This window comes from Rhipicephalus sanguineus, chromosome 3 (assembly GCF_013339695.2).
Source record: "Rhipicephalus sanguineus isolate Rsan-2018 chromosome 3, BIME_Rsan_1.4, whole genome shotgun sequence".
NCBI lineage: Eukaryota > Metazoa > Arthropoda > Arachnida > Ixodida > Ixodidae > Rhipicephalus > Rhipicephalus sanguineus.
Window position 1 is genome coordinate 127,037,298 of NC_051178.1, and position 17,192 is coordinate 127,054,489.

The 17,192-nt window shown below is 48.6% G+C and overlaps 1 protein-coding gene across 1 annotated transcript in view; it reads right to left on the reverse strand.

The window, feature by feature from the left end:
- LOC119385825 (guanylate cyclase D) overlaps positions 1-17,192 on the reverse strand; it is a gene marked incomplete in the record, with an annotated part of 132,668 nt that overhangs the window by 53,731 nt on the left and 61,745 nt on the right. Inside the window, 3 exon segments of the mRNA XM_037653202.2 lie at positions 5,562-5,796; positions 6,516-6,698; positions 8,306-8,610. Coding sequence (XP_037509130.1) covers positions 5,562-5,796; positions 6,516-6,698; positions 8,306-8,610 — 723 coding nt within the window.

Genomic DNA, 17,192 nt, shown 5'->3' on the forward strand with positions numbered 1-17,192 from the left:
TTCCCTTATGGGATACAGAAATAAGCGTCTTTTCCTCATTTAACTACCTACGGCTACTGCTACTACTACCACTACCACTACCACTACCACTATCACTACGACTACCACTACTACTACGACTGCTACTACTAGTGCCACGTTCCCGCATTCCAGCGTTGCCCACGGTTGATCACGTTACCTCTGATGTTTGGTACGCAGAAACAGCGCGCCCAACAAACCGGCGAAATGCCTGAACAAGACGCGATAAATACAATTCAGAAAGCTACGGACACTGTCTTACAGCAATCCGCGATAATAGACAAAAAGCTTTCAGCAACGAATGTAAGTTTCGTGGGTAGAACGCAGACCTCCACCGCACGGTATGGTCTGTCAGAAGAATCAGACCATAGGTATAAAAAAATCAGCCAGCGATTGATGGGTGGGAGACGGCTTTGGTTGCAACTCTGACCACGATGGCCAACACGAACTCATAAAGAGATCACGGTCAGCAGACTTCGCAGAGTCCCGGAATAGAGGTGCCGAAGACGAGTACTCTCTTTTAAAAAAAAGCTGTAAATAAATATTTTGATGATTATCAAGCGCAGCTCACCCTTGCAGGCTTTCGCTTGCACCCGAAGCGTATGGCGCGTGGGGCGCAGCAGTATCATGACCCGCAATAAAAGGCAGAAAACCAGATGTACCCCCCCTAAAGCAAAGAGCCAATCGAAAACCATGGCATCCTCAAAAAATTAAAGATTGGAATAAACGTAGTTTAAAGCCTCTCAGAAAGAGACATCTGTTTACTTTCCGTTCCTCGAAGTTTTCAACTAGCGCTGCCGAAGCGTCGCTTAGAACGTTGTGGTATACTGCAGTTCCAAAAACACTACAACAAAAACAACAACTATAAATGCGAAACAGAGCCCCAACGCTAAACCTGGCTTCCCCCATACCGTCAGCGCTACGAGTCGTACAAACAGCCGCAAGAGCCATTCCTTTTTTCGGGATTGTTGTTGGAACAGAAAGGCGGCGCGTTGAACTCGCCAGAAGCGCGTGCTTATCTTCGTCGCAACAGATGCCATCGGGCGTGCGGCCGCGGGGGAATGTTCTGCTCGACGCTCCCAGCAGCGTGTCTGCCTTTCTGGTCTGTATAAGCCGCTCAAATCGAAGAAGATGCTGCTCGAGCAAATAAAGCCGCCGCGAGCGGCATAACGTCGATGGAGAAGCCTCGCAGAGCGTTATTCGGGAACAAGGAAGAATAGAGAGAGAGAAGAAAGGATGTTGCGATCGAAACACATCGCCCCTACTTGTTTCTTCCTTCCTTCCTTCCTTCCGTTTTCGCTGCTCCTTCGCAGCTAGTTTTATGCCCGGTGTCGACCACAAAAGAGTTTCCTCGGAGGAGGAGACGGTACAGGAAGGTACACTCTCCCTTCGCTGAAGTTCACATAAAAGAGGAACCGTGAAAGGAAATCAAGGAAGAAAGATGTCGAGGAAGAAACGTGCCCGAAAATCCCGCGGGACATCAATGGAGTCCGCGAAGCGATTTCAGAATGTGGCGAAGGGGGAGGAGGGAGGGATGGAAAGGAAAGGAGCGGAGGAAGGCAGCGTGTGGCTGGCGCGAGCTCGCGAACATCTCGGCTTGGCGCTCACGACGCCTTCTGTAAGCTGCTTTGCTCGTCGCCAGACTGGAGCCGCGCGGCTGCACTCGCCGTTGCATAAACGAAGAATGCTACGCCAGAGAAGGCAAGAGGGCGAAAAGGATGCGCCCAGCAGCAAGCTGCGTCCAAGGCCTCGGCATCGCGACGCAAAGGCGGCCGCTGCCCGAACAACCACGACGTGCACTTGTTTGCTTGCGTGTTTGCTTGCTCGCTTGCTTACGCGTTCAGGCAGGAAATATTGTCGTCGTGCACGACGTCGCTGGTTCGAGGCGCGAGGCCACGGGTATGTATAAGCGGCGGGACTGCGCGTCGCCGAGGGCGTTGGAGCAACGCGAATTCTGTCGCGTCGCACGCGCAACAAAAGGACAGCCACTCGCAACTTTCCGGCGTTTCGGGGAGGCCTCTTCTTTATGGGCCTCCGCGTGCGCGGCAGTGCGGCGCCTCGAGGAAATTAAACAAGAAAAGGCGTACGAGTCGGAGTAAAAGTAAAGAGTGGAGGCTTCAGGAAAAGGAGGGGGCGCAGAACTAGAGCGACGGCGCGCCACTGATTGTGGAGTGGGGCGAGAAAAGAACAAGTCCACGGAACGTCGCTACAAGTGAACCTCGACGCACTCCCAAACAATGCGATGTGGCGCTCTGGTTGTGCTCCAAGGACGCAAGGTCGCAGCCTTTTCGCGACGCCTATAAGTGCGAAAAAAAAGGAAATCTTTGGGGGGAAAAGGACATCTAGTATGACAGCTGTGAGCAGTGTTTGGCGCGGCGCCGGCAGTCTCTGGCGCGCGCGACGACTGTTCGCATCCACAGCGCATAATGAGGTGATTTCTCCCCGAAAGGCAACAGTTCCTTTCCTAGCCGAGAGTTCCGGCGCCGGAGATTTGCAGTGAAGTACGAATTAAGCAAGTGAATCACCATAATCACGCTGAGTGCCAAGCTTTTGAAGCGCTCTCGTTTCACTAGTGTTATTGGAGGTGTTGTAATAGATCCTAAGTACATTTTTCGGTGAGTTGTCAGGAGTAAACGCGTGGGTACATGTATTACCCCAACACTCTGACATATACGGTGGTAATACAATGAGAACAAAGCAACTCTATAATCAGGAAATTCATTCGCATGAAACAAATAAATTTGACACGCTATTATATTCTTCTGCAAACTTGTGACTAACAGCCTTCCAGGCTTCAAACGGGTACCCAACTCTTCCCAGCATATAGATTGCCAGCTTTATTGAAAGAGTAACGACGCCAAGCCCATGAGCAACCTATGCACATTAGTGCATAAAGTGAAACCCGATCGAGAAAACGCTGTTCCTCACATTCCTCGCCTTGGAAAGCCATCGATCCGATTATCCTGCGATCAGAAGCGGAGGGGAAAAAATTGAAAGAACAAAACAGAACATGTTTCATCACAGAGATACCTGCTCGCTTAGGCTTTAGACCCGATGTGGTGCTCATGACAAGCCTGTCGCGCTGCGACCTATTATTTGTCATAACGCAATGTCGGAAAAAAAAGTACCCGCCCAAGCACTCAGTGAAGACGTTTAACCTGTGAAGCTGAAAGGCGCGGCCCTAGAGTTGATCACTGGGTTAATCTTGACGGTTCATTAAAGTCATTCTCAACTATTGGTTACGTCTGTGCAGAAACCTTACTTGGTGTTTGCGCCCGTGTGTTAGCTTTTTCTCTTTTAATGGACCGGAGGTGAGTATAGTGGGGCTTGCCCAATTTATGTGGCTCATACGCACTAGGAGTTCTTGCATCCATGGGACGGTTTTGGTTTCGTCTAGCCACCCATATACAGCTCTGATGTAAAACAGACACGCATATGTCGACCATGCTGGATGTTTTTCCGTGCCGAGTGCGACTGCAGGGGCGGATTTATAAGACAAAGGGGCGCCTCAACGTTGACATGTTCAGCACTTTCTCTCAGAGAAGAGAAGCGACACTGTGATATTAAATATTTGATGGAATAATGAGCATTCACTCTTACAGCTATTTATGGGATGCCTAAATAATACGGCTAAACTAATTTTTACAGTGCCTTAAGCCTCTGTTCGGGATTCTGTCAAACGCTGGTTATCATTTAGCAAAACACGTTGCGGGGCTATAGTTCATTGAAATAGACACTCGCTACACTCAACACAATAGAAGAACCTGGGCACATGTGCGCATTCAAGGTAGTAGGTTAAGGACAGATAAAAGAAAGCCGGCTGGTTACAATCGCGTATTTAATAATCTATATTTACTGACACGCAGGGAGATTTAGAAGTGGTGCTGAAACACTTTGTTATCATATGCCTATTTTTTCTTAGATGTAAAAACGTGAAAGTATCGCTCGCCTACTTGTGGGATTTTTGGTGCTTTTTGAACAACGGTAGTTCAAAACAAAATTTTTTTTGCGCTAGACGATGTGGACATAGAAAGAGGGTACAGAACATACGAAGCGCTTAGTGTGTTCTATATCTTCTTCTTCATTGTCGTGTAGCACAAGACTTTTCCGAACTGCATAAGAAACGCGGTCCCATTAACTCGCTAACTGTAGATCGATCGAATCGTTAACTCTAGATAACTTATCAGAGAGTACAAGCGTGTCAGGCAAAGACGTTGGCCGAATATCGGCTTACCGGATGCTAGTAGCGACAGCCTATGACGATCCGTTTGGCCGCAATTAAACACACAATGTTTTTATTGCGATAGCAATTATATGGACAGTCTCGGCTGATTTTTGCCGTCGCCGTAGCCGCCGTCATGCTGCGTATATGTATAAGTATGTATATATACATCAATATCCCAAAGAAAAATAAATCAGAAAAATGCTTCCGAAGCGTGGAATCGAACCAGCCACCTCTCAATTCCCAGCGCGGTGCGCTAAGCACTACTCCACAAAGCGTACATCCCTCTGGCAGCTAACGGCGAGCGTTATATACACACCCTTTACCGTTTGCAGTCCTCCGAGACGGAGGTGCTTATAAGCGTTCCTTCATTACCAGCGAGATGGCGCTAGGAGCGCGCGGATGGCTCTGGCGGGCGCTAAAGGGGCTTTAGCGGGCGCACGTCGGCCAGCTCTCTCGCTTCTTCTTATATTTGCGCAGCGAGAACCTTGCCTTTCCGCTGTCTGCTCGCGCGGGCGCTCGAACAAACTACCGCAGTGTTCATGATTCTCAGCAGATCGAGTTACGTGGTAGCTCTCACCGCGCGTCGCGTGCGTGTAGCTGAAAGCGTTTCAGATGTCGTGCACGTAACGTACGTGTACTTTTCACGTTTGCGTATGAGAAGTCCCTACGTACGTGAAATTAAAACTGTCTAGTAGCTGCCGGGTAGTGATGGACGCACGGTAGTCGCAGCGCGTCCATCACGGGCCGCTTTTCTTGCTATCGCATTCATTGCTTCGCTCTTGCGGCGAAACTGTGACTTTTTTATGTTCCAAGAGCGATCTCTTGTCAAAAGAAATGTTTTGAAAAAGTCATCACGCCCGCGATTACACCGCTGACAAAAACGACCCTAGCGGCGTAGTAGCGTGCACTTAATCATTGCAATAATAGCGTTGTGCTTTGCTCCCAAAGTACAGTGCTCCCAGGGCGCTCACGTTTACGCCCATCCCGGTAATCCGCGGGCCTGAAATCCAAAGGAACAAATATACGTTTTCAAGCGTAGCGCTTCATTAACAAAAGGAATAACTTACCAGAATAATTTAGCATGATAACTTACCCAAATACTTAGCAAGGGCAGATTCCTGGCCTTGTTGGTGCGACATAGTCGGTGTTACGCGCAGAATTTATATGACGGGGCAGGAAGGAACGCATGCACAAGCGCTTGTGCATGTGTTCCTTTCTGTCCTGTCCCGTCACATAAGTTCTGCGCTTAATGTTGAATACCCAAATACATTCAATATTGTTTTATGGGCACAGAAAGTCCGCGGAATGGCTCACTCACTAGACCAGGATCCTCCGCAGTTGACCTCCTTGAGGACACACTCGGGGTCCGGCTCAAGCCTGCGGTCTCCCGGCCAGTCGACGCGTCCTATCCAGGACCGCGAAGAGCCGCGATCTGAGACCTGGTAGGCTCCTCCTCGCAGCGGCTGTGCAGCATCGCGGAACTCCGTCTCGCGCACGGACACGAATCCCCGAGCTCCAGGACTGTAGTCCAAAAGCACGGCTTTACTCTGGACCTGAGTAACGGTGCGCACACGCGCGGATTCAGCACTTGTACCGTGGTGACACTCCACATAAGAATCGCCGGGCTTTACAACCCTTAATTCGAACAAAACCCTATTTAAAAGAACTTGACGAAAACATGTCTTCGAGGAAACGTTACTGGTATACGACATACTTTCTTGCGCACTATCCGCGGTCCTCTAGGAAGACTATCTGTTCAACGTGCTCGTGAGAACATCCTCTTTTTCTCACGCTGTCGTATTCAACGGGAAATATAAGCGACACCGGTCGCAATCACGCGGAAATTCATTCTCGTCGCTACGGTGTACCGCTCACTGTGCGAAGGTAATTATCAAGTCTTCCTTCAACAACACGTAATGTAAGTAATAACTGAAAACAGGAAGCCCAGAAGAAATTAACATAGTTATTTACTTCGAAAACTTCGCAAGAAATGGTTGAATGCGCCGTGAAAGTCTCAGGAAAAAAAATGTCTCGCGGCCTAATCACAAACCTACGTAGCCTAGGATCTCAAAATGTGGGCTCGTAAGTTGAGTGTGAGGAAACACGGCGAAATTACTCATTGTACGCTGCATACCTATACAAAGCACGAATAAACTGACTTAATTTTTCTTGTGGCTACCCGGTCCGCAATGTACTGTATCAGAGTGTACTGAATAATTACGCTTGTTGGACTTAATTAACCATTATTATTTCTTCAATGGCTACCACTCACATGTCCCCGAGCGTCAGCCCAACTGGTCGAGGTCGGCAAGCTAGGGAAAGTGCCGTTGATGAAGAAGGAGCTAGCAGGCACCAATGCAGCTCCGTTTGATGGTTTCAGCTTGGACGACCGCCAGAGGGCAGTGACGAGAAGCGAGACGGCGTTGAAGTAACGAAATGCCGCGTAGACTTCACTCTGCAAGCGACGATGACACGGGAGAACGAATTGCATGAGCGTGTTGTTTTGAAGACATCGCATAATCAGCGCAAAATAACTATACTCCATTTCATACACCAGGTGCAACGCTGTGGAAGCTATGCATGAAGTTCGGCTAGCAAAATGTGCAAGTGCGCGCGTCTCGCGCTCGGATTTCGTCGTTGTAAGCGCTCGTGCGAGCCGAGCACGAGCCTACGCGCGAGGCATCGCGACGGGCTGCAAATTAAAAGACAGGATACGAACATGGCCTCCGCGATTGGCTCCGGCTGCGCACTGCTGGAGCTAATCGTGGAATCCACGATACCAAAAACAAAGAGACGCTAAACGAGCTAGAACAACCTGTTGACAACTGTATAAATGAGGGTTTTTTTATTTCTAAGACACAAAGTATCTTCAATTATTACTCAGTCTAAAAAAATCCCATTACGGGCGCTAAAATCATTGAACTTTTTCTTGGTGCGAACGCATTTACTGCAAGAAGTATGGCTAGCTTCTGTGGCCTTGTACCTGATCTATATGAAACGGAGTATACAGCCTCTGCTTGCAGTGGTTTTCAATAAGTATGAAAATTTTCATTACGTTAGTTTGATACTATTCCAACGTATCTTAAATTGTTGCTATTTAGTTTATGCTGCATCGCTCTAACGTCTGGGAACGCGCCATCTCGGCAATGAAGAGATGCGAAGCATAAGCGAAGCAGCCCTGACTTAAGCGAAAAGAGAGCAATATAGTTGCGTTGGGCAAAGTTTTCTGGTTAGATAGTTCTGACAAATGTGATGCCCAACTCGGCCGATCATGTTAGAAGCGACTGCACAAACTATAAATACGAACACACACACACACACCACACGATGATGGGTGACGTGCAACATTTCAGCTATACATCGCAATTCGCGACCGAATGCGAGGCAGTAATAAGAAAAAAAGCACACAAAAATGTAGTCCTTATTGCGACACTTACGCGAAACCGACCAACAAACTGTCACATTTATCTCACAGACAGCCGTATATAGATAGCAGAAAACAATTTCCTAGTGTATACAAGCACTGCACAAACACCTCACAAATATCTAGCTTAGCTCACTTCAACAAAAAAAAAAAAAAAAAAAAAACGGTTTTACCATGCCACATGGAAAACATGAGATGCATAGGCGTGCGCAGAGTTCTCACTAGGGGGGGGGGGGCGATCAAGTTCCATCGCAGACCCCCCGCCCCGCCTACTGGACGAGACCAAGGAAAAAAAAAGTACCGCAATGAATGCAAAAATGAAAATGGAGCAGTGAAGCGCTTCTCACAACGGCCTGCCTTTGGTCTTCTACTTTGTGGTGATAAAGGTAAGAAGTAAATGGTTCTTGGAATGCAACATCAGGGGTCCTGGGCTGTCATTATGGTCAAAAACCTGTATGGTACCTACCCTGCACATTAAACTATGACATGCCAGCTCCGACTGAATAAAGATATGGGGCTGACTTACCGCCCCCCTTGGATGATTGGGGGGGGGGGGGGGGCCCACACCTCGCTCCTCCTGTGCGCACGCCTATGTTGAGAAGTGAACAACTCGCAAAATGACATCATGCTTCACTTACCGCCGAAGTGCGCGCCGCCAATTGCCGGTAGAGCTGCTGCTTGCCGCGGTCCTTCCACAGCTTGGCGTACGACGTGTCGGTCGACACAAACGTCACCACGAACAGGGCGCGCAGCAGCTCCGGTGCCGCGGCGTCCAGTGCGAGCAGGGCGGGCGACAGCAGTGCACGCGGGTGCAGGGCTCTCGGTGCGCTCACCAGGAAGAGCGCCGGCGAGTAGCCCGCACTGCGGCCTACTCCTTGCGCGTGCAGCGCCTTCAGCGAGCGGCTCAGCAGTACGCCCCACGGGTCCATGGACAGCAACACGGCTGCGCAGAGCGACGAGAAAGGGCGACTAAGGTCAAGGCGACAAGCTCACTTCACAGCTTCTACTGCCTCACGGCCGATAGCCAATTATCCCGTATAGTGGGTTCTAACCAAGGAGGATTTTAAAAAGTTCACCAACACCTCCCCTAAAGAGAACAGGGGTGCGCGCAAGGTTCGTACAACTCAAATGTAATCAACGCTAAACCAAACCCTGAATCATCCCGGCCAAACACCGATCAAACTCCAGCCAAATTAGACCCAACTCACTGGCTGAGCTTGGCTGGCGCTTTATTAGATGAAAATACAACCCTGTGAGTTGATGCTGTGCAACGGTTCTTTCCTTGATGTATGTGCGTTGCGCTTCCCACTCGGCCACACTTACAGCAGGGTGAGCCCGACACTGGCGTCTCGCGAACGTATTCGCGCTTGCTTGCTCCCGTAGCTCGATTCTTTTTTGGTTTGGCACACCAACACCACCAGCTTCACAGGTCAGTCAATACACGCTTCGCTTGGAACAAATTCCTGGAGTAGAAGCTCTCACAATGTCTTACCGGCAAAGGTGAAGTCAGCGCTTGCACCTCGTTTATGTTAGAAACATGGCGTGTTCGGAGGGTACCCATTTAGAGATCAAGTTGTTTCGCTTTTTTAACATAAACGGTAGACTAACATGAAAATAAGAGACAGTTGTTCACGACGGAAGTAGCATATCGAGATGAGTATTTAAACTTGATCTTCAATAAAACTTGCCAAGAATTCTAGGCTTCTCAAGGAAACCAGTAACACAAAGACACACGTAGAGCAGTATTTGTCCAGAAAAAAATTGCCTTATTAAACTCGCAGGGCGTGTGAGTAAAACGCTCCTTTCCTTCACTGTATGTTAACGTTTTATCGTGCCCCTTGCAAGATGGCGGAGGCCTGCTTTATATTTGATTCAAAAGAGCGGTAAGCTGGGCTAGCTGGTATGGATGCATACTAATGAACAGCACACTTATTCTCCAGCCTTTCTCGTTAAACCTCCTTGGTTCTAACCAGGACCCAACCAACCGATAAGAGCAACAACGCGTCACGCTTGGAAAGCGCAGCTCTTCGAGCGGCTGGAGCTTTTGCAGCGTTGGAGTGAAGACAAGCTGCTGGAAACGAAACGAAACATTGGTTAATCGTGCCTAAAACGACATACGGGAAACAGTGGGCCAGAAGCTGATCGTTCACTGACACACTGCTGCTGCCTCGCGCATGTTGCAGATATATCAACGTGATAAGTTGCTCAGAAATAGCACTTGCTTCGTGTAAGTAGCACGAACGCCATTGCTGTGCTATCAATCGCAGAAGTGGCAACACGGACATCGCAAATTAATTCGCGTTTCCAGCTGCCGGTAAGACCAACTTCAGATAATAATAATACCTGGGGTTTTACGTGCGAAAACCACGATATGATTATGAGGCACGCCGCAGCGGAGGGCTCCAGTAATTTTGACCACCTGGTGTTCTTTAACGTGCGCTGACATCGCATATAGTACACGAGTCTATAGCATTTCGCCTCCAACGAAATGCGATCACCGCGGCCGGGATCGAGACCTCAGACTTTCGGGTCAGCAGCCGAGCACCGTAACCACTGTTTTACCGCGACACACAAGAGAGGGTGACCAGCTTCTCATCTCTGACTCGGGGGCCCACATCGATGGGCGTATTCAAATCATAATACTTGATAATTAATTTTGATAGATTATAACCATAACATGCACGAATGCCATTTGACGTTTTCACGAGATGAGCTTGGCATGTGATAGGCTATGTATACGGGCAGTATATTCTTTATGTATAATGTATACACACAGGCTGTTGCCAACCACCATATTAAAACAGAGTACTTTGTAGTACTTTGTGTACATAGTGTATAGAGGAACCAAGAAAGTTTGGCACCCCAGATTTGACCATTTTGGTCTACATAAACGCAGTGCATGGACTGAGTTATGACTACAGGAAAGCGATGATTTAACAAATATCGGCTCTGCTAAAGAACATCGTTGCCTTTGTGGTCGTTATCCCTTCAAATTATGGCGTATACTTATCATAGTGAGGATAAAGAGTGAACAAAGAACCGAGTGGATAAAATATATTGATAATTAATTTACAGTTGCCTTTTGCCATTCACTTCATCAAAAAAAAAAAAAACGGCTCCTACGCTCAAGCTCATGACAAATGAAATAAATAAGAAAAGCAGCACACAAATGTTTGTACTGGAACTTCGACGCTCTGGAATTTGTCTCCCGTTCCTGCTACAGTACAGCGGAGAATACTGATAGTGTAGAGCGCGACAGGAGCTGTCATAATTGGCTAACGCCAGATCAATTTTCCTCTTGAGGAAGCAGGGGTGTTACGTAGATAGTTTGATGCTTTCACATTTAATGACAATGGTGTGGCCCTTCTGCCTTGCCTTTATTGCTTCTAGCACTAAGGGATGGCGCTGTCGAGGTGTTTTCTTCCTCAAGGATAACGTGAGGACTAATGATTGGGCATGCGTTAAACCGAGCCCCCCTTCCTCCATGGCCAGGTGGGAGGCGGCCATCCGCAGCCCGCTCTTGGGCGACCAGCTTTGGGCTGTCCAGCAGGGCCGCGAAGCGGCCGACAGGCTTGGCCTGGCGGTCCCCACGTGGGAGTCGCGCACTGCGCACTAGGGCGAGTCCCGCAGGACCTCATTAAACTTATTTCAATCAATCAATCAATCAATCAATCAATCAATCAATCAATCAATCAATCAATCAATCAATCAATCAATCAATCAATCAATCAATCAATCAATCAATCAATCAATCAATCAATCAATCAATCAATCAATCAATCAATCCCAAATGCAAATGTGAGGAAAAGCGAACAATTCCATTAGTAACCCACTAAAGGGCTGTTTCACTACAGGGATATTAAGCCTGAATAGCGGAGTGAAGAAAGGAAAGAACAGCTTTTACTTCAACGTCGTATTTTATTTATGTATTTATTTTATCGTACGTATGAAATTCCGTTATGCTATTTCTAAAAAAATTGCATTTCCCCCATTACCCTTCATTTACGTATTGAATGCTTACATTTACATTAACCGCTGGCTTCTTGGAGAATCCCCCGTAGTGGACAGGCACCATTAATCAAGGCGCCTAGCCCTGTCCACTTGATTATTCAGGTAAGCAAGCAAGAAGCACAGTTTCCACAAAAGAATACCAGCTCGCACTTGCTTTAACTTCCGGAAGGACGACAGCTCGCTCGCACCCGTATGTTCACTCTATCAATCACCGCTGAAGTACTTAGTGCACACTACATTTTGTTGTGCATTACATCACTGCTTCAAGTCGACGAGGAATACTGTCGAGGAAAGCTAGCGACTGCTCTCAACTTAAGGAATAGCGACACGGGCGCATCCACACCAGCCAACGGTTTCGGCAAGTAAGCAAAGCGGTCGTCCGACACGCACGCGTCATAGGCCCATTCTGCACGCGTAGCAACCCACTTCTTTACCTCTATAGGCGTGTCGGATGTAGAACAATACATCCAAAAGTTGGCTGAATAGTCGCAAGAGTCAGTATGCAAACTAGTGACATATAACTGGCCTTGATCTACTTTCTGCCTGCTCTTGTTTACATTTGAAGAAATATTTAACCAAACTCTCTATACAAAAACATTAAACGTTATCCGCCTCTAAAGGCTGCTTTTTCCTAGCTTTGCGATATACCTACTTGATCACCCTGCTGCCCGTTTCAATGACATCATAAAGCGGCGCTCACACGATCAACAAGCCAAGAATTATGTTTTACTAATGAGTTTGTTTTAATCACGCTTGCAACTTAAGGAGTGGTTGCTTCAGATAGAAGAAAGGCGGAATAAACGAAGGCCTTCGTTAAAACATTTACTCATGCCAGTTTGCTAGCATGCCGAGCGATAAGCGCGGCACGAAGTGCTCTGAGGACGGGAAACCTATTGCCGCATTCGCCACGGTGATCGTCAAAGTCCAGGTCGAACACGGCCAACCCGTCGGCCAGCTCCGTGGCGAAGCCGACGCTCCGCGGTCCCAGCGAGGACATCCAGCCGCGATCGCCGTCCCAGGCCACAAAGCATTCGCTCACGTTATCGTGCCAGTGGTACCAGGGCTGACTGCAAATCTCGCGGTACGGCACGGTGCGAACGAACGTGGCCGGCGACCCGACGTCGTGGAGGCTACGGTTCTTCAGCTGGAACTTCAAGCCGCCGAAGGAGACGCCGATGAGATAGCGTGGCGTCGTCGGCTGCTCAACAGCAGCGGCCACATTTCTGAAAGAGTAGTCGACGCTGCCGTCCGCGATTGATGACAGCAATGTCCTCGAGAGTTGGTAGATGAATTCGAGGGACGAGCCTTCGTGGACGCTTCGGCGAGGATGCGGGCATGTGGCGAACGAAGGGGGAAGCTGCCCATTATCGTAGCCTTGCGACGGGGGCGAGATGACCAGCATGTCCTTGGTATTCGCGTAGATCTCGGTGCGGTAGTAGCGTACCTGCTGGCGCAAGTCGCGCGGCAGCACCACCGCTACGGACACGCCACGGACGGCCATGATGAGGTCGTGAACGCGGAAGGCGTGTTTCAGTAGCTCAACGTCCTCGATGTAGACGGCCAGGCCACCTGCCCCTAGCCTCTGCGCCTCATCCGAGAGCTCGGTGGCGAACCGTGCCGTGTTCTGCAGAGCCGCGTCCAAGTGGTGAGCCAGCGCGCGGTGGCCTCCAAGTGTCACGAAGAGATGACTCCGTGGCAGAAATTCGTGGGTCATAACCTCCAGGAACAGCGCCAGGTTCTTGCTCGTCACCACTTGGCCCTTGGCGTTCACGTCGACGCAGCAGAAGGCGACGTCCTGTGCAGAGCTGTACGGGGAGGTCGTACACCGAGAAACCCGGAGAGCGCGTGCTGCTCCTGTCGTCGTAGAAACAGAACAACAGCCACGCTGAGGAGCCAGCCTTGCGTTTTTCAGCGTTACCAACCTCCGGCACGTCATCCGCAGACGGGCTGCCGTTGGCGTTCTTGACCCCGAGGCGTTTCCTGCTGGTGGTCACGACAGCTGCCGTTGCCGTCTTCCACGATGCCGCGATTGTAGTAGGCGGCTCAGAAGAGACGTCTGTGGAAGTCGCTGTAGTTGTACGCAATATGCGGGGCAAGGTAGACAGGTGCACCGACGATTCTTGAAATCGCGAAGGACTCGATGAATCGGAACCACTTCCTATAAGCGGACTGTGCTGCAGCTTTCGCTTCGAACCTTCCACTCCACCGTCGTCGTCATCTTCCATTGACATGTCGAAGCCGTTTGACACTTCTCCGTAGTAGTCCTCATCAGTGGTGAAGGTCGGCGCAGTTTTATTCGTTACAACAGTGCCGCTGTGCCCCAGAGTATGGTCACTGTCGGCGCTGACATTGCTGTGTCTATCGTAATCCTTCGAGGCATCGTCACTCCTTCCAGGAAGCTCGGGCGCGGTACTGCTCGCCCTTCTTGACGTGTTCGATATTTGACCGTGATGTCGGGCACCAGCGTGTACCTTGCCAGATGACGGCGAAGCCATGCGCTTGGACTGTACGTTCCGGTGGCCCGGTGCCGGATGCGTGGCGCCGCTTCGTAGTGGGGCCACTGGCAGCGCGATCCTTTTGACCTCTACGGACGCGGTCTCTTTCACCTCGTCCTCCCGCGAGTCACGCATGATGAGCGTCAGCACTGCCGCTATTCCGCACACTCCTAGGAGAGAAAGCACCGCGAAACCGGCAGCGGCCGCCCCCTTGTTCAAGCCTTTGTTGACGGTGCTCCGTCGACGAGGAACACTGTGGAGAAAGGCTAGTGACGACTCGGCACTCATTTGGAATAGCGACACGGGCGCGTCCACACCAGCCACACCAGCCAAAGGTTTCGGCAAGGAATCAGTGCGGTCGGCACGCGTCACGGGTGCACGCTGCACGTGTAGCACCACACTTCTTCTTTACCTCTATGTGTGAACCGGCTTTATAGAGACGTTGTTGGAAGATTCTTAACAAAAGTCCGAAGGACGGAACTTGTGAAGAACGTAACAAGTTCTTAATTCACGCAACAACCGTGAGTGATTCGGTGGCATCAGCAGGCGAGTTGAAACAATGTTAGCGGTGACGACATAATTAGGCCGTTCATAACACGCGCAGACACTGACTGAAGTAGAATGATGAAGAAGCGTAGTGGTTCACAAGTTATTTAAAATTTAAGTTTATTTTAATTTCTTTCATCATTTTAACAGCTGTAATCTAATTTATAATTTAAGAATTTTCATGAAGACTACCCGGTTCTTGGCCAATCCCCCAGCGTGGGTGTGTGCCACGGATACAAGGGTCCAGCTGCTCTATTCTACTTATCTGCAACTTCTTAATGAAACCAATCGGTTACCTAGCTAAACAAGTTGCTCTAACCTTTTGTGCATACATATATCTACATAAAAATGTTGGTAGGTAGATAATAAACTTTATTTAGAGTCCAACGAGGAATCACTGGCCCGGGCTAGGCCTCCAGGAGTCGTCGTCCGGGGAACATCGTGCGACGTCCTCGGCGATAGCCCTGGCTCGCTGGACAGCCCAGATTTGGTCCACTAGATGTAGGCCGAGAAGGGCGGCTCGCTACCGCTTAATCAGTCGTCCTGGGGTACACACTCTCTTTTATTATTATTATTATTATTATTATTATTATTATTATTATTATTATTATTATTATTATTATTATTATTATTATTATTATTATTTGTAATAGACGCCTTGTTTCTTTTTATACCTTTTATCGTGCAGATAAATTTCCTCTTTAATTCGTAATTTTTCTATTATTTAAGTTACCCTATTCTTAAGTTTATATAAAATTGGTAAGACCACACAGTGGGTGTGAGCAACCTGACAGGCGAACAAGAATAACAAGCTGTACAGCCGTGAACAAAAAATAAAAAGCGACGTTGCAAATGCAAGCTATCACATCTCGACAATCCGCGCGTTTTGGAGCTTTGGAGCACCGTCCACATCTCTCGACGGCCCACAAGGCAGTGAAAGCACTCTTGTGGTTTTTGAGAACGACGGGCTTGTGCGAACGCCTCTGACTTGTGGTGCAATCCCGCAGTGAAAGCACTGCATCTCTTCTCTCTCTCTCTCTTCGCTCCTCTCTATTTCTCATCTTTATATTCCCCTTCCCCGATCCCCCAGTGTAGGCTAGCCAACCGGAAGAGTTTCTGGTTAACCTCCCTACCTTCTCCTTTTTCTGTTTCCTACTCCTCAGGACAATTCAAACGGTCCCGGAGCAGCTCTCGAAACTTTTTTGAAGGCGCATTCAAGATGCCAGCAGCTGCAGGAATTCCCAGCCGCACCCAATTGTTCTCCCTTGTTGATTACTTGTTGATTCTACATCTGCTTGTGCACGTCTGTACATTCGAAGAGATCTGTGCCCCAAAACACGTGGACGATTAAGGTATGAACTATTTTTACGTATGCAACGAGTAAAAGAGCATTGACAGAAAAGACTTGTTCGAAGGAAACGCGTGGGGTAGCTCTTAACGCTTCAGCCTAAAAAAATAAAACACCCACCTAAGCTCGAGGACGCGGGTTCGATTCCCAGCAGCGGTAGCGACATTTTGATGGTAGCTAAATGTGAAAAACACCTGTTTACTTAGATTTGAGGAGCACGTCAAGGGACCTAATGCGGCCAAAATTAATTCTGAATCTTCCAATACGCCTGCTTCATAATCACATCGTGGTTTTGGCCCGTAATAGTACAGGTTAAAATACAAATAAAAGCAGGTCTCAAGAGGCCAGAACGTAAGTTTGCGAAAGTGGTAGTCATGGCGGCACTGTATACGCAGCCGCAAATGGGTTGAACGCGCGAACCAAAGCTGGCAATTAAAAAGCGAAGCACAGACAGAATATAACAATGTCAGGAGTGACAATGCTTTCCAGGCTTCCACGATGTCTCCTTTTGGAGTTACCGTTTACATTGCACTGATGATTAAGCATGACAAAAGAAGGTAGCCGTGCAGACTCGGCCCCAATATAAAAGATCAAGACGCCACAAACGTTGTTTGTGACGTCTTGATGTTTTCTCTTGTCTGAACGCCTATACCTTATTTTATCATTAATTGGTACCAATTAGTTCAACTCTCGGTCATTCTATAATGAAGTTATATGAGGAGTTTTTTTTCAAAATGAGCCAAATCCCGAAACCGAAACTTGGATAAATTCGGCTGCAACGAAAACTGTTTGCAAGTGGCTTCCATTTACGACACTGTTCAAAACAATATGGACCAAATGTACATAGAAACAAGTACTCAAAGGAGCTATTCCGAATCGAAAATGAGCCAAATACGAGGCACGTTTCTATCAAAATGAGCCAAATCCACTCAACCAATGAGGGAACTTCCTGCGCACCCCGTGATCAAACAGCCAAAATGGCCGGCACTACTACGCTTCCCGCCTGAACGTGTGGCTTTGTTTTGGTGTTTCTTATTCAAGTTTGCTCGTTTAAAATGGAAGAAGACGGTAACGAAGAGATTGGTGACCGGTCCGTTCCCAGACGAAGAAGTGGTCCTAGACTAC